Source organism: Salvelinus alpinus, chromosome 17 (genome assembly GCF_045679555.1).
Source record: "Salvelinus alpinus chromosome 17, SLU_Salpinus.1, whole genome shotgun sequence".
Classification (NCBI taxonomy): domain Eukaryota; kingdom Metazoa; phylum Chordata; class Actinopteri; order Salmoniformes; family Salmonidae; genus Salvelinus; species Salvelinus alpinus.
This window is the reverse complement of record NC_092102.1, coordinates 4784068-4807318: the sequence shown is the minus strand read 5'-3', so window position 1 is coordinate 4807318 and position 23251 is coordinate 4784068. Positions and strand designations below refer to the sequence as shown.

At 43.9% G+C, this 23251-nt stretch overlaps 1 protein-coding gene across 1 annotated transcript in view; it reads right to left on the bottom strand.

Moving 5' to 3' along the window:
- Positions 1-23251, bottom strand: part of dnmbp (dynamin binding protein) — a 133963-nt gene that overhangs the window by 60759 nt on the left and 49953 nt on the right. Inside the window, exon 4 of the mRNA XM_071346969.1 lies at positions 19583-21811. Coding sequence (XP_071203070.1) covers positions 19583-21811 — 2229 coding nt within the window. The remainder of the gene's footprint in view (positions 1-19582; positions 21812-23251) is intronic.

Here is a 23251-nt window from a genome sequence, read left to right as displayed (position 1 = left end):
ACATTTTTGGTGACTTTAATATTCACATGGATAAGTCCACAGACCCACTCCAAAAGGATGTCGGCGTCATCATCGACTCAGTGGGTTTTGTCCAACATGTCTCCAGACCTATTCACTGCCACAGTCATACTCTGGACCTAGTTTTGTCCCGTGGAATAAATGTTGTGGAGCTTAATGTTTTTCCTCATAATCCTGGACTATCGGACCACCATTTCATTACGTTTGCAATCGCAACAAATAATCTGCTCAGACCCCAACCAAGGATCATCAAAAGCCGTGCAATTTTATTTTACCAAGTAAGGTGACTGAGAACACATTCTCATATACAGCAACGACCTGGGGAACAGTTACAGGGGAGAGGGGGATGAATGAGCCAATTATAAGCTGGGGATGATTAGGTGACCGTGATGGTATTAGGGACAGCTTGGGAATTTAGCGAGGACACCAGGGTAAACACCCCTACTCTTACGATAAGTGCCGTGGGATCTTTAGTGACCACAGAGAGTCAGGACACCCGTTTAACGTCCCACCCGAAAGACGGCACCCTACACAGGGCAGTGTTCTGTGGCATTGGGATATTCTTTTTAGACCTGAGGCAAGAGTGCCTCATACTGGCCTTCCAACACCACTTCCAGCAGCATCTGGTCTTCCATCTAGGGACCGACCAGAACCAACTCTGCTTAGCTTCAGAAGCAAGCCAGCAGTGGGATGCAGGGTGGTATGCTGCTGGCAATAAATTCTCAGACAACTCAAAGATTCCTAGATGCCCTTCCAGACTCCCTCCACCTACCCAAGGACGTCAGAGTACAAAAATCAGTTAACCACCACCTATCTGAGGAACTCAATTTAACCTTGCGAAATACCCTAGATGGAGTCGCACCCCTAAAAACATTTGTCATAAGAAACTAGCTCCCTGGTATACAGACAATATCCTAGCTCTGAAGCAAGCTTCCAGAAAATTGGAACGGAAATGACGCTACACCAAACTGGAAATCTTCCGACTAGCTTGGAAAGACCGTACCATGCAGTATCGAAGAGCCCTCACTGCTGCTCAATCATCCTATTTTTCCAACTTAATTGAGGAAAATAAGAACAATCCAAAATGTATTTTTGGTACTGTCACAAAGCTAACTAAAAAGCAGCATTCCCCAAGAGAGGATGGCTTTCACTTCAGCAGTGATAAATTAATGAACTTCTTTGACAAAAAGATCATGATCATTAGAAAGCAAATTACGGACTCGTCTTTAAATCTGCGTATTCCTCCAAAGCTCAGTTGTGCTGAGTCTGTACAACACTGCCAGGACCTAGGACAAGTTTTTTAATACTATATCTCTTGACACATTGATGAAAATAGTCATAGACTCTAAGCCTTCAAGCTGCATACTGGACCCTATTCCAACTAAACTACTGAGCTACTTCCTGTGCTTGGCCCTGATACATTGAACACAATAAACAGCTCACTATCCACCGGATGTGTACCAATCTCACTAAAAGTGGTAGTAATAAAGCCTCTTGAAAAAGCCAAACCATGACCCAGAAAATATAAAAAACTAACATCGGCCTATATCGAATCTCCCATTCCTCTCAAAATATTTTTAAAAAGCTGTTGCGCAGCAACTCACTGCCTTCCTGAAGACAAACAATGTATACGAAAAGCTTCAGTCTAGTTTTAGACCCCATCATAGCACTGAGACTGCACTTGTGAAGGTGGTAAATTACCTTTTAAATGGTGTCAGACCGAGGCTCTGCATCTGTCCTCGTGCTCCTAGACCTTAGTGCTGCTTTTGATACCATCGATCACCACATTCTTTTGGAGAGATTGGAAACCCAAATTGGTCTACACGGACAAGTTCTGGCCTGGTTTAGATCTCATCTGTCCGAAAGATATCAGTTTGTCTCTGTGGATGGTTTGTTCTCTGACAAATCAACTGTAAATTTTGGTGTTCCTCAAGGCTCCGTTTTAGGACCACTGTTGTTTTCTCTATATATTATACCTCTTGGTGATGTCATTTGGAAACATAATGTTAACTTTCACTGCTATGCGGATGAACCACAGCTGAACATTTCGATGAAACATGGTGAAGCTCCAAAACTGCCCTCCCTGTGTTTCAGACATAAGGAAGTGGATGTCAGAAAAATGTTATACTTTTATCCACTACCTAAAAATAGTAATCCTTTGCTGGCTCTAACATCCACCCAATCAGTTTGCTGCCTGTTTTTAGTGAACTGAGGGAGAAAATTGTGTACCAAATACAATGCTAGTTTTCAAAGAACAAGTTAACTACTGACTTTCAGCATGCATATAGGGAATGGCACTCAACTTGTACTGCACCTACTCAGATGACTGATGATTGGCTAAAAGAAGATGATAGTTGGAACAGTACTGTTAGATGTCAGTGCAGCCTCATGTTATTGATCCAAATTTTTTATTTAAAAAAAGCTCAATTGTTATGGCTTTACATCACCTGCCATCACTTGGTTGGAGAGTTAAGTATCCAATAGAACGCAGAGTATTATTCAATGGGAGCTTCTCTAACATCAGCTATGTACAGTGCGGTATCCCTCAGGGCAGTTGCCTTGGGCCATTACTCTTCTCTATTTTTACAAATGATTTGCCACTGGTCTTACAAGAAGCTAAAATGACTATGTATGTTGAGGATTGCACTCTCTACTCTTCAGCACCTACAGGCAGTGAGCTCACTGAGACTTATCAAGGAGTTCCAGTCAATGTCAGAATGGGTAATTAACAATAAACTGGTTTTAAATACATCTAAACCCAAAGCATTGTATTTGGTTCAAAGCATTCTCTTAGACCTAAACCTCAACTGGGGTTTGCATGAAGGGTGTGACCATTGAACAAGTTGAAGAAGCTGAACTCCTAGGAGTAACATTGGATGGTCAGCTATCATGGTCAAGTCATATTAACAAAGTTGTTGTGAAGATGGGGAAAGGGATGTCTGTTATAAAAAGATGTGTTTCCGACACAAATATCAACAGGACTAGTTGTTCAGGCTCTGATCTTGTACTAACTTGATTACTGTCCGGTAATATGTTCATGTGCAGCAAAGAAAGACCTAAGAAAGTTGTAGCTGGCTCAAAACAAAGTATTACGCCTTGCCCTTAACTGCACCCTTAACTAACAACATGCATGATAGTCTTTCATATTTGAGGGTTGAGGAGAAATTGACTCATCTTCTAGCCTTTTAAAAAACATTTGTGAAACATTTGTGAAAATGCCATTTGTGAAAATGCCTAACAACTTATATAATCTATTTGCATACAATTCAAATAGACATGCATGCATACATACATACATACAGTGGGGAGAACAAGTATTTGATACACTGCCGATTTTGCAGGTTTTCCTACTTACAAAGCATGTAGAGGTCTGTAATTTTTATCATAGGTACACTTCAACTGTGAGAGACGGAATCTAAAACAAAAATCCAGAAAATCACATTGTATGATTTTTAAATAATTAATTTGCATTTTATTGCATGACATAAGTATTTGATCACCTACCAACCAGTAAGAATTCCGGCTCTCACAGACCTGTTAGTTTTTCTTTAAGAAGCCCTCCTGTTCTCCACTCATTACCTGTATTAACTGCACCTGTTTGAACTCGTTACCTGTATAAAAGACACCTGTCCACACACTCAATCAAACAGATTCCAACCTCTCCACAATGGCCAAGACCAGAGAGCTGTGTAAGGACATCAGGGATAAAATTGTAGACCTGCACAAGGCTGGGATGGGCTACAGGACAATAGGCAAACAGCTTGGTGAGAAGGAAACAACTGTTGGCGCAATTATTAGAAAATGGAAGAAGTTCAAGATGACGGTCAATCACCCTCGGTCTGGGGCTCCATGCAAGATCTCACCTCGTGGGGCATCAATGATCATGAGGAAGGTGAGGCATCAGCCCAGAACTACACGGCAGGACCTGGTCAATGACCTGAAGAGAGCTGGGACCACAGTCTCAAAGAAAACCATTAGTAACACACTACGCCGTCATGGATTAAAATCCTGCAGCGCACGCAAGGTCCCCCTGCTTAAGTGCATGTCCAGGCCTGTCTGAAGTTTGCCAATGACCATCTGGATGATCCAGAGGAGGAATGGGAGAAGGTCATGTGGTCTGATGAGACAAAAATAGAGCTTTTTGGTCTAACTCCACTCGCCGTGTTTGGAGGAAGAAGAAGTATGAGTACAACCCCAAGAACACCATCCCAACCGTGAAGCATGGAGGTGGAAACATCATTCTTTGGGGATGCTTTTCTGCAAAGGGGACAGGACGACTGCACTGTATTGAGGGGAGGATGGATGGGGCCATGTATCGCGAGATCTTGGCCAACAACCTCCTTCCCTCAGTAAGAGCATTGAAGATGGGTCGTGGCTGGGTCTTCCAGCATGACAACGACACGAAGCACACAGCCATGGCAACCAAGGAGTGGCTCCGTAAGAAGCATCTCAAGGTCCTGGAGTGGCCTAGCCAGTCTCCAGACCTGAACCCAATAGAAAATCTTTGGAGGGAGCTGAAAGTCCGTATTGCCCAGCGACAGCCCCGAAACCTGAAGGATCTGGAGAAGATCTGTAGGGAGGAGTGGGCCAAAATCCCTGCTGCAGTGTGTGCAAACCTAGTCAAGAACTACAGGAAACGTATGATCTCTGTAATTGCAAACAAAGGTTTCTGTACCAAATATTAAGTTCTGCTTTTCTGATGTATCAAATACTTATGTCATGCAATAAAATGCAAATTAATCACTTAAAAATCATACAATGTGATTTTCTGGATTTTTGTTTTAGATTCCGTCTCTCATAGTTGAAGTGTACCTATGATAAAAATTACAGACCTCTACATGCTTTGTAAGTAGGAAAACCTGCAAAATCGGCAGTGTATCAAATACTTGTTCTCCCCACTGTACATACATACATACCCCACCCGACACGCCACTATGAGGTTCTTCACGGTACCCAAACCAAAAACAGATTTCATGCGTCGCAGGGGTGCAGCCATGGGTGGGCCTGGGTGGGAATAGGCCCATCCACTTGGCAGCCAGTCCCTCACACTGGCCAGACCTGGCCAATCAGAATGAGTTTATCCCCACAAAAGAGATTTATTACAGACAGAAATACTCATCAGAATCCCGGATGTGGAGGTACTAGGCTGGCGTGGTTACACGTGGTCTGCGGTTATGAGGCCGGTTGGATGCACTGCCAAATTCTCTAAAACACGTTGGAGGCAGCTTATGGTAGAGAAATTAACATTCATTTCTCTGGCAACAGCTCTGGTGGACATTGCTGCAGGTAAGTATGCCAATTGCACACACCCTCAAAACTTGAGACACTGTAGCATTGTGTTGTGTGACAACTGCACATTTTAAAGTGGCCTTTTATTGTCCCCTACACAAAGTGCACCTGTGCAATGATCATGCTGTTTAATCAGCATCTTGATATGCCACACCTTTAAGGTAGATGGATTATATTGGCAAAGGAGAAATTTTCACTAACAGGGATGTAAAGATACAATTTGAGAGAAACACTTTTTTTTGTCTCAGTGTATTTCCAAATACAGAAAGTGTACTTCTCTCAAATTTTGTGTACACATTTCTTTACATCCCTGTTATTTTGTTTTCATTTAGAATTTAATGTAATATATTTTGTTGTCCTTGTACTGTACTTTGTCATGTATTTGTACGTTTTATGTGGACCCCAGGAAGAGTAGTTGCTGCATGTGCAGTAGTTAATGGGGATCTCAATAAACAAAACTAAACTCCCAAGTCCCCACTCAACTCTCGCTGCATGACATACGTCATCAATTTTGGCCACCAGGCATGTCCGTATTGCATCTCAGTGGTTATGTAATGTGTGTTATGTGTGTGGAAGGACCGACTTCACCAGTCAAAAGGAAAGAGGAGTCACAGCATGGGAAAAATATATTGTTTTCTGATCAGACCATTGGCGCTAAAGCCATCTAGGGGGAGGCTAAGACCGCGCTACATTCGAGAATTGGCACGTGAGCGCTATTACCGTGCATTTGGAAAGTATTCAGACCCCTTGACTTTTTCCACATTTTGTTACGTTACAGCCTTATTCTAAAATTGATTAAAACGTTTTTTCCCTCATCAGAGTGACCATCGGTTCTTGGTCACCTCCCTGACCAAGGCCCTTCTCTGCCAAATGCTTAATTTGGCCGGGCAGCCAGCGCTAGGCAGAGTCTTGGTGGTTCCAAACTTCTTCCATTTAAGAATGATGGCGGTCACTGTATTCTTGGGGACCTTCAATGCTGCAGAAATGTTTTGGTACCCTTCCCCAGATCTGTGCCTCGACACAATCCTGTCTCGGCGCTCTACAGACAATTCCTTCGACCTCATGGCTTGGTTTTTGCACTGACATGCACTGTCCACTATGGGATCTTTTATAGACAGGTGTTTGCCTTTCCAAATCATGTCCAATCAATTGGATTTACCACAGGTGGACTCCAATCAAGTTGTAGAAACATCTCAAGGATGATCAATGGAAACAGGATGCAACTGAGCTCAAAAAAAAACTTTGCTAAATTTTCTAAACCTGTTTTCGCTTTGTCATTATGGGGTATTGTGGGTAGATTGTTGAGTTCATTTTTTGAAATCCATTTTAGAATAAAGCTGTAACATAACAAAATGTGGAAAGGTCAATGGTCTGAATACTTTTCGAAGGCACTGTACATGGTAAAGTAAAATACATAGAACTAATGGGAGAATATCAACACAAAAGGGTGACCTGAAGGTATTTTTTGTGTAATTACGTGGTAATAAATGACCATCTATGTTAATGGTTGTTTCTTAGGTAATACTGGCATGACTATGTATTTACATAGTAATAAGCTAGTTTTTACTTGTACTTACCTTTGAGACTAACATTTCTTATAAAATTTTATTTTGTGACTTTGTATGTTCCTTGGTGTTTTAGATATTATATTGAAATACTGGTGTGACTATGTATTTACATCGTTATTAGCTACCTTTGTTACTTTATATTTACAAATTAAGTATGTAGTATTTACTTACTTGGTTCCTGTTAATACGTATTTTTTATTACTATGTATTTAGCTGGTAAATACATATTAATTAACGGGCTGTAAAAGCCAGGCTCTTAGCCCCATTTGTCTAATAATAATCGTTCAATGGGGTCCTTCTTGTCCAAGAATGTTACCCCCATCTCCCTCCCACTATCTGGCATGTGAGATGACCGGGTCCCAACAACTTGTTCACAGAGAGCGGAGAGGTGCGAAATGGGCAGCACCATGGCACTCCAGAAGGAAGCTCTGACGTCCACACCAGAGCAGGCCATGCTCTTCAGTCTACACCAAATCTTAGCGCAACTGATGTCTCTCTCTCCCTCCAGGAATGAAAGGATGAGGAAAATGTGGGAGAGTCCCAAGTGCATAGCTTTCCCTCATTCCTATTGGCCAGGAATGCACCTCGTACATAAGGGAGAAAGGTTTGGCCGGCGCTAGTGGGATTCTACACCTCACTTAGGGTGGCTAAAACAATTGTAGAGTTTACGGCGCCAGGTTCTTTGTAAGGCAGGGTTTACACATACAAACACACAACACCAGTCCAAGTGAAGGGTTAAACCAGTTTATTACTATCAGGCTTTGGCAGCGTTCTTGATATACAAAACCCAAAACAAAGTAAACACTTCGCCAACAGTGGAAGGTCCTCCAAGCTTCGTCTTTGGGGGTTCAACCCTTGTTGAAATCATAATTTCCTTTCTTCTTTAAAACCTTCTCAACCGTACACCCGGCCTCTTCAATAACCTCCTACTCCTTCACCTGCGTGGGTCAAAAAACAGGTTAAGTAGAGGAACTGATTGGTTTCGTCTGTCTGCAGTTTGGCTCTTATTACAACTGGAGACCGGTGTGGCTGTTCTGCTGCAGTCTAGAAGTTTCCCCTGAGCCATCCTTGGTTCTGCCTCTGGGGAATACTTCATGTCTGTCCGTGGTCCTGGCAGCCAAATAACAAAGAAACTTTGCAAGCACATAACGTCCACCCACAACACAACCCCTGAAACCACTACATACCTTCCCCCCCAGCGTTGACCCGGTGCTCAGAGTCATGCTACAGTGGCTCTGACCATGGCATGCACACGAGAGTCAAGTGAAGAAAACCTGGCATGCATACGAGACATGGCATCAGCATTACCATGTTTAGAACCCGAACAGTGGACAATCTGATAGTGGAAAGGCAGGAGGCTGAGGAACCACCTGGAGATCTGGGTGTTAGTGTCTTTATTCTGCTTCATCCAGGTAAGGGGAGCATGATCTGTCATCAATAAAACTTGCGGCCCAGATTTTAAGGACTCCAGAGCCATTTGATTGCCAAACACTCTTTATCCACTGTTGCATATTTGGCTTTACAGGGAATCAACTTACGGCTAATGTACAGCACAGGATGTTCCTCTCCATTAACTTCCTGCGAGAGTACAGCTCCAATTCCAGTGTACGATGCATCGGTCTGTACAATAAGAGGCTTCGAGAAATCCGGTGAATACAACACAGGGGAAGTGCATAAGGCCAATTTCCGTTTCTGAAATGCCTCTTTGGCTGCAGGGTTCCACTGTACCATGGCAGGTTGGGCTTTCCGTGTCAGGTCAGGGGTCCTGAAAAGATTGCATAATCCTGGATGAAACGTCTGTAATAACCGGTTATTCCCAGGAAAGCCCGTACCTGTTTCTTATTCACTGGTCAAGGTCAATTCTGGATTGCAGCAACCTTCTCTTGTGGTTTGATCAACCCTCACCCTATGGAATAGCACAGATACTTTGCTTCACTTACCCCCAGCGTGCATTTCTTTGGGTTGGCAGTGAGTCCTGCTTGCTGAAGGGCGTCGATGACCGTGGTTAATCAGATTAGGTGCTCTTCCCACGTGTGGCTGTGTATTATCACATCGTCCAGGTAGTCTGCAGCATAGGATTGATGTGGGCAGAGAACGCGGTCCATCAACCTTTGAAACATGGTGGGGGCCTCCATCAAATCCAAAGGGCAGTCGCACATATTGGAACAGGCCATCTGGAGTGGAGAATGCAGTCTTCTCAAGATCTGCAGGTGTCAGAGGAACCTGCCAATACCCCTTGGTTAGGTCAAGTGTACCAATGAACTGGGCATTTCCCAGTCTTTCTATCATCTCCTTTATTCTCAGCATTGGATAAGCATCAAATTCCGAAATGGCATTCAACTTATGGAAGTCATTACAGGACCGTACTGTACCATCTGGTTTCGACACCAGGACTATCGGGCTGGACCATGCGCTTTGTGACTCTCCAATGACTTCCAGCTCCAATATCTTCCCCACTTCTTTTATTGCTGCTCTCTTCACCTCTGGCACCCGGTAAGGTTTTCGATTGACCCTTATCCCCGGAGGTGTTATGATGTCTAGTTGGATGTGACGGGTATGTCCTGGTAAGGAAGAAAACACATCTTTACACCTGTTCTGGCTTCCTTCTCCCTGGCTGACAGATGAGGTAGTTCAAAGGCCCCATTTTCTGCAGAACCTCATAGAGACACCGCCATGTGGCCAGGAATTTACATTACATCATGAGTATTAACACCATAACCCGATCCCCTGGAGTGAACTCTCAGGGTTGAGCTGGATGGTTATGCACCTGACTATGGGCTTCTTATGCCTGCTGTAAATGTTCCTTCACAATGGGCATTACCCTGTTTATGCGTGCTCTCATTTCTTCTATGTGTTCTATGACAGTGTTGTGGGGCCTGTACTGTTGTTAACAGTTCTCCTTTGTCACATCCAACAATCCCCTGGGCCTGTGGGAAAACAATAGCTCAAATGGTGAATAGCCAGTGGATGCCTGGTGTACCTCTTTTATGGCAAACATCAAAAACGGCAGCAGCTGATCCCAGTTTCACCCATCCCGCTCCATGGTCCGTCTGAGCATAGATTTCAGGGTTCTATTAAATCTCTCGACTAGGCCGTCAGCCTGGGGGTGATATACAGAAGTGCGCAGTTGTTTGATTTGAAGCAATTTACATAAATCTTTCATCACCTTGGACATGTACATGGTACCTTGGTCCGTAAAGATTTATCGCGATAAACCTACCCGGGAGAACATATGTAGCAGCTCTCTGGTGATGCTCTTGGTGTTGGCACTACGCAAGGGAATAGCCTTGGGATACATGGTGGCATAATCCACCATGACCAGTACATGTTGAAAACCTTTTACAGACCGTGGTAATGGTCCAATTAAATCCATTGCAATTACATTGAATGGTGTGTCGATCACTGCCAATGGGATTAAGGGATTTCGTAAATCAGGAAGGGGTGAGGTTCTCTGACAGTCAAGACTCCCCTGGCACTACCTTACAACATCCGCATACACCCCCAGCCAGAAGAAGCGTTGTAACACCCGTTCTTGAGTTTTTCTCTCCATAAATGTCCTCCCAACAAATGGCTATGGGCCAGGCCCAGCACTGTCCACGTCTCTGCGTCTCATTTTGTGCTGTCCCGCCTAGGATTTTGTCAGTGAATAGGTACGGCCTTTTACACAATGTTGTTTATACATAACTTGTCAACATATTGTGACGTGGAATCTACGTGTAAAACACAATGGATTTGAAAAAAGTCAAACTGTTGTTTTGAGGGTGAAATTCCAACCACAGGATTATGTCATCATTGTAATCAATGTTTTACAAATATAAACATTTTATAAAATAATTTGTACCTTTGAAACAACGCCAGATCTTCAACGTTATATCCACGACCAGAAAAAATATAAGCCGGGCAGCACCTCCTACTGGAGAGTTTAACCATGATTAGCCCTGCTTAGCTTTGATACTTAATAACTAAATACAAAACATTAAGAAAACCTTCCTAATATTGAGTTGCCCCCCTCTCAGAACAGCCTCAATTCGTCAGGGCATGGACTCTACAAAGTGTTAAAAGTATTCCACAGGGATGCTGGCACATGTTGGCTCCAATGCATCCCACAGTTATGTCCTTTGGGTGGTGGACCATTCTTGACACACGGGAAATTGTTGAGCGTGAAAAACCAGTTCTTGACACAATCCGGTGTGCCTGACATCTACTACCATACCCATTTCAAAGGCACTTAAATAGTTTATCGAGCCCATTCACCCTCTGAATGGCACTCAAACGCAATCCATGTCTCAATTGTCTCAAGGCTGAAAAATTATTCTTTAACACGTCTCCTTCCTTTCATCTACACCAGTGGTTCCCAAACTTTTTATAGTCCCGTACCCCTTCAAACATTCAACCTCCAGCTGCGTACCCCCTCTAGCACCAGGGTCAGCGCACTCTCAAATGTTGTTTTTTGCTATCATTGTAAGCCTGCCACACACACGCTACACGATACATTTAATAAGAATGAGTGTGAGTTTGTCACTTCCCACGAGCCGGGTTGTGACAAAGAGCTCTTATAGGACCAAGGGCACAAATAATTATAATCAATAATTTTGCTCTTTATTTAGCCATATAAACCTTATTTGTTCTTCAATTTTTTTGAATAACTCACCACGGGTTAATGAGAAGGGTGTGCTGGAAAGGATGCACATAACTCTGCAATGTTGGGTTGTATTGGAGAGTCTCAGTCTTAAATATTTTTCCACATACAGTCTGTGCCTGTATGTAGTTTTCATGCTGGTGAGGACCGAGAATCCACTCTCACATAGGTACGTGGTTGCAAATGGCATCAGTGTCTTATAACAGCACGATTTGCCAAGGCAAGATACTCTGAGCGCAGGCGAACACAGAAATCTGGCAGTGGCTTCTGATTATATTCAATTTTCACAGACCCGCTTATTGCAATTTCGATGAGGTTCTCTTGTTCAGTGGACTGGAGGTAGGGCATGAAAGAGATAATGAATTCAGTTGTGTATGTCATCTGTTTTGGGAAAGTACCTGCGTAATTGCGCACCCAACTCACTCAGGTGCTTCGCAATATCACATTTGACATTGTCCGTAAGCTTGAGTTCATTTGCACACAAAAAAATCATACAATGATGGAAAGACCTGTGTGTTATCCTTGCTAATGCAGACAGAAAAGAGCTCCAACTTCTTAAATCATAGCTTCAATTTCGCCCACACATTGAATATAGTTGCGGAGAGTCCCTGTAATCCTAGATTCAGATAATTGAGGCGAGACAAAACATCACCCAGATAGGCCAGTCGTGTGAGAAACTTGTCATCATGCAAGCGGTCAGACAAGTGAAAATTATGGTCAGTAAAGAAAAGTTTAAGCTCGGCTCTCAATTTAAAAAAAAGTGTCAATACTTTTACCCTTGATAACCTGCGCACTTCTGTATGTTGTGAAATTGTTACATGGTCGCCACCCATATCATTGCATAGTGCAGAAAATACATGAGAGTTCAGGGGCCTTGCTTTAACAAAGTTAACCATTTTCACTGTCGTGTCCAAAACATCTTTCAAGCTGTCAGGCACTCCTTTGGCAGCAAGAGCCTCTCGGTGGATGCTCCAGTGTACCCAAGTGGCGTCAGGAGCAACTGCTTGCACGCGCGTTACGACACCCCTAAGTCTTCCTGTCATGGCTTTTGCGCCATCAGTACAGATACCAACACATCTTGACCACCCAAGTCCATTTGATGTCACAAAGCTGTCCAGTAAAAATATCCTATCCTGTTGTCCTGGTTTCCAGTGGTTTGCAGAAGAGGATGTCTTCCTTAATTGACCCCCCATAAACGTAACGGACATATACCAGGAGCTGTGCCAGGCCCGCCACATCTGTTGACTCATGCAGCTCTAACGCATACAATTCATTGGCTTGTATGCGAAGCAGTAATTGTTTCAAAACATCTCCTGCCATGTCACTGATGGGTCGTGAAACCGTGTTGTTTGATGAAGACATTGTCTGTATAGTTTTTGTTGGCCTTTTCCCTAGCATTGTCTCAGTCATATCAGCGGCAGCAGGAAGAATTAAGTCCTCGACAATAGTATGGTGCTTAACTGTCCTAGCCACTCAGTAGCTCAGCATATAAGACGCTTCTAGCCCCTTCTTATTAATTGCATCTGTTGTTTTTACACATGTCTTACTACTCGAGAGTATTCTTAATTCTCGCTCAAAAAACTCTTATGGCTTATTTTTCGAAATGGGCATGTTTTGTTTAAATGTCTGCACAAGAATGAAGGTGTCATCGAGTTATACTTCTGCACATTTAACACACTGTGGCTGAGGAAAGGCACTACTCCCAATATAAGTGAACCCAAAATCAATGTAGTTATCTTTCTCTTCGATGGTCCAATATCCCTGTCTGTTGTTTGGTGCTTTCCCGGGTAAGGGGGCAGTAGCTCTTCGGCTGCATCACATTCACAACTGTCAGTGTCCATGCTAGCTTCAAGATGGCATGCAAAGGTCACAGGTCTGTGGAGATCTTCACAATTGTTATAATAGTCTGCACAGTATCTCGAACAACATTGATCACTTGCATGTACTTTTAATCTAATCTCAACTGCAATCCAGGTCATTTGGCTGTGCACAGCGATAATGCATTGAGGAGTTGTATAAATACAAAATATCTGACATTGTATTCCTATTTGAACTTTATTCTGCTTTTAAATTGTTGAAAGTGCAGTGATAATACATTTCGATGACAACTAAACCAACAATAAAATAGTTATTCCATTGGAATTTGGTTGTGCTTTTAGATGTTTGAAAGCATAGTGGTAACACATTGGGAATTCAACAAACTTCTGTCTGTCTTTTTGAGTGGGTGAATAAAGGTTGAAATCTCATTGATCAACATCTCAACCAAATACTACCCAAATTCCAGTTGAAATGACATGGTGTGCCCAGTGGGCAGTGCCTTAAGGGTCGGTTCAAGTTCATCATCCATGGGTCTGCACCTCGTCAACCATTTGGGTGTACGTCGTCAGCTCCCACTTCACGACTGATGTTATGAACCAAGTTTAAGTTAAGTATATCTTGAATTTACCTGCTGACTCAATTCACCTGCTGACTCAATTCACCTGCTGACTCAATTCACCTGCTGACTCAATCGGATTTGAGGATTAGATTAACTGAACATTAGCAGTGTGAAGTGAAGTTAGATTCCTCATAGGCATGTTAGCTAACGAGAGCTCTTTGCAGCTTCTACCAACAAGCATTTGTACAGAGAGACTTGGAATCCAGACTTGACTGTGTGTTTTGGAAAACATAAAAGGACAGTTCACTCCAAAATCAAAGCTTTTCCATTACTTTGGGGATGAGGCAAAGGGCTTGGAGCTGGATTTACACAACAGATGGAATGCATTAAACACCTCTTGACATCACTTTTGAGGTAGACCTGAACTCTGACTTTGGATTTAACTATCCCATCAAAAAAACATTATACTCTTGATAAAAATCGTATCAAAAAGCTGGTTGGTTGCATCTTGTCTGCTCAGAAATATTTGCCATACTACAGTAATCCCAGTTGAAAGTACCCCAAATGAAAACTAAATGGAACTAGCCTCAGCCTGAGGCACTAAATTTGTATTTTACTTCCTTATCACGGGGGAATTAGTGACTGGTTTAAAATCAGAGCTATGTAGTTTGCATAAATAAATAATTCTGGTACATTTTCAGCAATCCCCAAAAAACGAGATAATGCCAAAAGTCAACCTTTTGTGAAGCATCACAGCACAGTTGAAAAATTAATGGCAAATAGAAATCCAATATGGATGGTGTTAAGAAATAGATGGGAGAGGTTGAATGGAGCTGAAGGGTGGGACTAATAACAAGATAACAAATGTAAAACATACGGGTCTGTAAAATGTATATAGGTTCAGAACATTTGTGAAACAGCAGTTACAAATATATTGCAAATATAAATCAAACTGGATGGCCAGGACTAAAAACAAACAAAATATAACTATTGTAAAATAGATTGTGTCTGTAAAATGTGTATAGTATGTATAAGCTGGAAGTAGAAGCCTAAGTGTTACTGTGTATTAGTTTATGCCAATTGGGGGAGGGGTGGTAGAGTTTGCGTGAAAAAATAAAAGGTATATTAAAAAAAAGCAAAAAATTTTGTCCATTAAAATAACATCAAAATGATCAGAAATATAGTTGTTAATGTTGTAAATGACTATTGTAGCTGGAAATGGCTGATTTTGAATGGAATATCTACATTATCAGAGGCCCATTATCAGCAACCATCACTCCTGTGTTCCAATGGCACGTTGTGTTAGCTAGTTTATCATTTTGGAAAGCTAATTGATCATTAGAAAAACCTTTTGCAAATATATTAACACAGCTAAAAATGTTGTTCTGATTAAAGAAGCAATAAAACTGGCCTTCTTTAGACTAGTTGAATATCTGGAGAATCAGCGTTTGTGGGTTCAATTACAGGCTCAAAATGGCCAGAAACAAAGCACTTTCTTCTGAAACTCAGTCTATTCTTGTTCTGATAAATGAAGGGTATTCCATGCAAGAAATTGCTAAGACACTGAAGATCTGGTACAACGCTGTGTACTACTCCCTTCACAGAACAGCGCAAACTGGCTTTAACCAGAATAGAAAGAGGAGTGGGAGTCCTCGGTGCATAACTGAGCAAGAGGACAAGTACATCTAGTTTGAGAAACAGACGCCTCACAAGTCCTCAACTGGCAGCTTCATTAAATAGTACCCGTAAAACACCAGTCTCAACGTCAACAGTGAAGAGGCGACTCCGGGATGCTGGCCAACACACATACGTGTGTGTGTACGTGTGTGTATATATATAAGTGTGTGTGTATATATACAGTGGGGAGAACAAGTATTTGATACACTGCCGATTTTGCAGGTTTTCCTACTTACAAAGCATGTAGAGGTCTGTAATTTTTATCATAGGTACACTTTAACTGTGAGAGACGGAATCTAAAACAAAAATCCAGAAAATCACATTTTATGATTTTTAAGTAATTAATTTGCATTTTATTGCATGACATAAGTATTTGATCACCTACCAACCAGTAAGAATTCCGGCTCTCACAGACCTGTTAGTTTTTCTTTAAGAAGCCCTCCTGTTCTCCACTCATTACCTGTATTAACTGCAACTGTTTGAACTCGTTACCTGTATAAAATACACCTGTCCACACACTCAATCAAACAGACTCCAACCTCTCCACAATGGCCAAGACCAGAGAGCTGTGTAAGGACATCAGGGATAAAATTGTAGACCTACACAAGGCTGGGATGGGCTACAGGACAATAGGCAAGCAGCTTGGTGAGAAGGCAACAACTGTTGGTGCAATTATTAGAAAATGGAAGAAGTTCAAGATGACGGTCAATCACCCTCGGTCTGGGGCTCCATGCAAGATCTCACCTCGTGGGGCATCAATGATCATGAGGAAGGTGAGGGATCAGCCCAGAACTACACGGCAGGACCTGGTCAATGACCGGAAGAGAGCTGGGACCACAGTCTCAAAGAAAACCATTAGTAACACACTACGCCGTCATGGATTAAAATCCTGCAGCGCACGCAAGGTCCCCCTGCTCAAGCCAGCGCATGTCCAGGCCCGTCTGAAGTTTGCCAATGACCATCTGGATGATCCAGAGGAGGAATGGGAGAAGGTCATGTGGTCTGATGAGACAAAAATAGAGCTTTTTGGTCTAAACTCCACTCGCCGTGTTTGGAGGAAGAAGAAGGATGAGTACAACCCCAAGAACACCATCCCAACCGTGAAGCATGGAGGTGGAAACATCATTCTTTGGGGATGCTTTTCTGCAAAGGGGACAGGACGACTCTACCGTATTGAGGGGAGGATGGATGGGGCCATGTATCGCGAGATCTTGGCCAACAACCTCCTTCCCTCAGTAAGAGCATTGAAGATGGGTCGTGGCTGGGTCTTCCAGCATGACAACGACTCGAAACAGACAGCCAGGGCAACTAAGGAGTGCCTCCGTAAGAAGCATCTCAAGGTCCTGGAGTGGCCTAGCCAGTCTCCAGACCTGAACCGAATAGAAAATCTTTGGAGGGAGCTGAAAGTCCGTATTGCCCAGCGACAGCCCCGAAAGATCTGGAGAAGGTCTGTATGGAGGAGTGGGCCAAAATCCCTGCTGCAGTGTGTGCAAACCTGGTCAAGAACTACAGGAAACGTATGATCTCTGTAATTGCAAACAAAGGTTTCTGTACCAAATATTAAGTTCTGCTTTTCTGATGTATCAAATACTTATGTCATGCAATAAAATGCAAATTAATTACTTAAAAATCATACAATGTGATTTTCTGGATTTTTGTTTTAGATTCCGACTCTCACAGTAGAAGTGTACCTATGATAAAAATGACAGATCTCTACGTGCTTTGTAAGTAGGAAAACCTGCAAAATCGGCAGTGTATCAAATACTTGTTCTCCCCACTGTACATACATACACACACACACACACACACACACACACACACACACACACACACACACACACACACACACACACACACACACACACACACACACACACACACACACACACACACACACACACACACACACATAGTTGAAGTCAGAAGTTTACATACATCTTAGCCAAATACATTTAAACTCAGTTTTTCATACACACACACACACTGTACATCTGTACATACATACATACATACATACATACATACATACGTGTGTGTGGTTAAAAAGGACTGGCTAAAAATTAACATATCAGACCAGTACATTGCCGAGTTGCTGCTGGCATGTTAAGTGGTCGGGAGCTGAACCCTGAATAATCAACCATTAGACCAGAAAGACGTGAGACTGTGGTCCACACGTTGAAATCGTTAGAAACTCTGAAACTCAACACGAGGTGAAGAAAATGAACTTACCAGACCAGGACACTGCCAGTCTGCAGGTGCACGTGTAAAGTGGTTTGGAACTTTGGAACTATGTACCGAGGAAGAGGAGAAAACTCCCCTCTCAGACAATCACTGGTATAGCTAAGTAGCTGTTCTTCGGAAACAGACCATTGGATACCAGACAACTAAGAAGGACCTTGTGACCTCTAGTGGACAATCAGAGCATGTACAAGTGGCCCACACGAAACAACTTTCTGAGAGGGCTTGGTTCCGACCGAGATAAACGACAAACGAAATGCATTCCACATGTAAATACATTCATTATTTTCTTATTCCAAACGGGTGGCGGTTCGTGTGCAAGGCATATGATTAATGTGAGGACAGTCCTAGAATGTATCCACGATAAATGTCAGTTTCTCTATTTTCCCAACCCCCTTCTCCATCTCTGTGTAATAAGCTGTCATATCTTGTCAGTCCACTAGGGACCTTTGTCTCATGTAACTGTGTTTGTGTATTCTGTTTTATTATTTAGTTCGCTAGTAAATAAATAATTAAACCAAATTGTGTAGTACTGAATAATGCTCAAGGCTGGGGTTTGTGCAGATCCAAGAAGGTTACGAGTATTCAGAATGAGAATTGATATGAGGTAATGATTTAATAATTGACTTATCAATATATAACTTATATATCTTCTAGAGTTTAATTTGGGAGATTGTAACTTGTTAAACTTATTCTGTGGTGCCCCAAATTCCTAATGAGTTAATTGTTACATGATTCATTTAAATGGGTGGCTAGGAGCCACAATGTGTTATGTGCTCAATGGTTCAGAGGGGTTGGTTTAAATGCGGAAGACACATTTCGGTTGGATGCATTCAGTTTGCAACTGGCTAGGTATCCCCTTCCTTTTCCTACATACACACACTTTAACATTATGCAAATGTTTGTACATCCCCATTTGTGGCCTGCGATGATTGTGGAGAGATAGATAGCCCAGTTATTCAAATAAGATGTGGTTACCAAATTGAGATTAGCCTCGGTGTGTTTGTCTCTCTGTGAGATTAGCGATTGGACTGAAGATGCAGCAGCCAACCTAAAAGAAACTACAGTGGGTGCAGAACAAGTCCCTTTTCTCTACTGCTAACCAGGGATCTGTTTGGCCAGTGTGTTAGAGGGGACCCTCTGACCTTACCTTACACAGCACCTACCCCAGGGGTGCTGACAGGGATTTGGGAGACCAAGCCAATTCTGGAATGAATTTAAAATCTGACACTTGGTGACAACATCAGGTTTTGGTCTAAGGGTCAGGTTGCTAACTGGTTTTATGAGCCAACTCTGGCATCAATCTCCCCAATTGTAAACATAACCCATACTTTATAGCAGCTGCTTTTCCTGGGTCAGAGTTCAGAGGTCAATTTTGGGACTAGTATGAATTGATTTCATGCAGCATACCTAGCCTTTAGCGAAGCAGAATAGCATCATATTGAGCAGACGATCCGGGTTTGAAACCCGATCATTTAAATTCAACATCGGCTCCCTATTCTGTTGCCGTTCCATATTCAGTGCCTGTTATATGAATCTCTCTCTGTCCTAGTAGCTGCTGCTGTTGTTCAGATCTGAAATATTTGGATGGGTGTAGAGAATATGGTAGTAGCTTCACCTTTGCCCTCTGATAGAGTAAGTGGAATTTTGCCATATTGCCTAAACAATATACATTCCTTTCAGATCTACAAGAGTGCCTAAAGGATAGGGCCTATAGGGTTGTTTCTGAACCAGCGTAGTTTGTGGACCTCTTGTGGGATAAGTGAAGCCATTTACCTTGTAGCTTCTGCTGTAGATGCTGCTGTTCCAGGGCCAGAGTTGACAGGGTGTAGTTGCAGAATTCCAGGTTCTCCAGGGTCTGCAGACAGGACGTCTCATCCTCCTCCTCCTCCTCCTCCTCCTCCTCCAGCAAGGCCCTCAGCTCTGAGGCTGTGTGGGCGTACTCCTCCATGTCCTTCTCCAGCTCCTGCAGCCGCAGCAGCAGCCTATACTCCTCCTTTTGCTGCATCTCTCTTTGTCTCTCAATCTTGATATCCCTGTCCATCTCAAGGTGCTGCTCCATCTCCTTCTCTTGCTCCAGAGCCAGGTCACCGAAGGCAGGTTCAGATTCTTCTCTCCTCTCAGTCTCTGTCACAGACCCCTCCCCCTCCTCGCGGGTGTAGAAGAGGGGTCCAAAGGGCTGGAGGTTAAGGGGAGGGGATGGTTGCCGGGGACAGGGTGGGCGAGGCGCAGGGCGTGCCGGTTTGTAGGGAGCTCGAACTGGGGGATGGAGGATTCTTGGACGAGGGGGAGGGGGGCGAAGGGTCTTGCACCTCTCCAGGGAGGAAGATGAGGAAGAGGGTTGGAAGAGGGTCAGTTGGGAGTGGGAGGAGCCTCGCATGATGTCGCTCTCACTACTGAAGTCCATTATGGAAAAGTGACGGTAGATGTTGGATTGTCGACTTCCATTGTCCTCGGCAGCAGCCCCGACAACATCTCCAGCAGCAGCCCCGACAACATCGACCCCTCCTTGCCCCGGCAGGCTCCTCTCAAATTGCAAGAGCTGCTGGGATAACTTGGTCTCCAAGTCACCGGCTGATGTTGCCAGGGAATCCAAGGTGAGGGAAGCGGGCAGGAGACCATTGGAGCATTGCCCCGTCCGCTGGGACAGCACCCTGCGCTCACAGCAGCCAAGTAGCAAGTCGGCATCGTTGACGCTGGAGTGGCGGGTCAGCTTTTTCTGCCGGTGGCCCTCCACCACTAGACTTAACAATTCCTTGCCCAGACTATGACCTTTGCCATTGCTGGTGGTGCCCTCTAGTGCTCCGAGGTAGTGGCCGTTACCTTTGGACCAGGCAGACTGGGTGCTAGGTGTAGCTAGGCTAAAGGCTCTGTTGAGTAGTGGTGGCAGGGTCGTATCAGGGTGGCTAGTCCTACTACCATTATTGGTGGCGTTAGGGCTGATGTGATGCCTGTGGCCCAGAGCTGGCACACTAGGTCGAGGGAGAAGCCTGGGCCTTGCCTGAGGGACAGAGCTGGGTCTCTGGAGCCCATGGGGGGCTGTAGGCCTGTGAGGTTGTGCTTTAGCCCCTTCTCTTCTCTCCCCCCTGTCCTGGGTCTGCTCCCCTGCAGTCTCCTGGGAAAGACTCTCGCTGACAGAGTCCCCCTGCCACATCCTTTCTTCCGCCCTATCAAAGTAATCCAGGTCCCACACAGTGTGGTCCTCTTGGGGTCTCCACTCAGAACCGTACTTCGTCTCGCTATGGTCCTGTTGACCGGAGCTGCAGTCCAAGGTGTAGCTGCTATACTCCTCTACCCCTTCCCTTTTTACAGCTTCCATGTCTTCCCTCATGTTTTGCCCATAATCCTCAATCTTGACAAAGCGATGAGGAAAGACCCCACATCGCCCTCTCAGCTCGCCCGACAGCCAACCATCCTCCAGGGTGTTCACCACCCGGATACGGTCCCCCACGTCAAATTCCAACTCTCCTGGCTCCATGGCCCGAAAGTCGTGCAGTGCTACCCCATACACCCCATCCTCCTCCTCCTCTTCAATCTCCCTGGAAAACACCTCCTCAATTCCTGTCCCACTACTGTAGGGCTCATAGGTCAAAGGTTCAGTCTTGTAGTTCATGGGGTCAGCCTCTGTATCATGTGGGGACCTCAGGGGCCCGAGAAGCTCCACGAATCCCTCAGGAAACACCCCCCTGCGTCCGACCAGCTCTCCCTGGAACCAGCCAGGCTCGGGTAGGCCGATGATGGTGATAAGGTCCCCCTTGCAGAAGTCTAACTCCTCATGGAGCTGTGCATGGAGGCTCATGAGTGCCCTGGCCTGGCCGAAGGCATATGGGGGGAGCTCGGAAGCCTGGGCCTGGGCGCTGCGCTCTGACAGCTGCCTGGAACGACCCGACAGGTGGAGCTCTTTCACGCAGGACACAGGGAAGAGGCCACGAGCGCCCCAGGCATTACGCCCCCTTTGCCAGGCTGTCCCTGAGTCCACGCTGCTCTCGGCTGCCACCACATCACCTAACAAGAGAGAGAGGGAGGGGAGAGGAAAATAAGAGACGAGAGGAAGAAGATGAAGGTATTAAGAAATAAAGAGAGGGAAGAATGAGGAAGAGCAAGAAGAGCAGAAGTCAGATGAGATATTGTATGGCTTGAGAATTCTGTCACAGCAGGTGGTGGAAATGTAACTTGACTCTGGGCCTCATTTGTGACCCGTTTCAGGAAACTAGGCGTATATCGCGAGTGACTACTTTATAGGAGACGTTGGAACGTAACCTTTTTTGGGGCAGAAATGCCTTCTTGAACGTGTGAACTTTCATGTGCCTTAATAACAAACTTGTATGCCATCTGTAAATATGAATAAAATTGTTAAATTACAAGCGTAGTTGGTTAAGCCACAGAGAAAGAAGCAACCTTCCCGCTAGCCATGATTGGCAGAGATAATGAGTGTGCTGGAAATGCCCGAGAGATGAGTTTGGATTGGTCTGCCTTTCGGGCTGGGCGGTATACCGTATTTTATGATATACCGGTATTGATGCAGGGACGGGTTTGGGTTTTTACTTTACCTTCTATACCGGTATTTGAAGGTTTGGTTTGTTACATGTGATACGCCATGTGTAATGTCAATTTTTATAGTTTACTTCGCTACTTGGGTCATCTCTCTCCGCTCCTTCTCTCCGTGCCACTTTCCACAGTGACCTAGCCACGCCCCCTGTGACTCAACCGTGAGATACTTGCATTCAGTCTGCATGGTCAATTTGGCACATGCAACAATGTTGACGACAACAATGCTGTTTTCACTTTGCTTAATATAAATATACTAGTGTTCTATAAATACACTATTAGTTTCTGTTTCTTACATCAGCAAACAGCTAGTTTGTCTTTTCTTAGCAAGTTGCCCTAAATCTTGTTATAATTGTTAGCCGCTAATGCTAATAGCTAGCTAATAAATATACTGAGTAAGAGGAAATGTAGCTAGCTAATACAGCCTGATAGTAGTAGTGATGGTGTAGACCCAAATCAGCATATGTTGTTTGTGCAACAGTATCTTCTAAACCAAAGAGGAATATGCAAAGCAAGAATATGTTAGCTACATGAAGTAGCTAAGAGAAAACATACAATGTAGCCAAAGCTTATAGGGTCCCCTAGGAAATACGTATGAACACTTAGTTCCTACCCTGTCACAATAACTCCTGGCATTTTCATTCGTTGTCATCTCAAACAACACTGTATTCAAAGTGCCCACTATTATATTTTAACTATAGAATTAGACTAGTCATTCTATTTCCATGATTCCAACAGTTTTGCTCTAATTCACAAGTCAAATCGCAATTGCAACATTTGGTTAAAAATAAGTCCTAGATTATTTGCCCATATCGTGCAGCTCTACATGGCAGTGTGACAATTCTCAATTGAGCAGTGGTGTAAAGTACTTAAGTAAAAATACTTTGAAGTACTTGT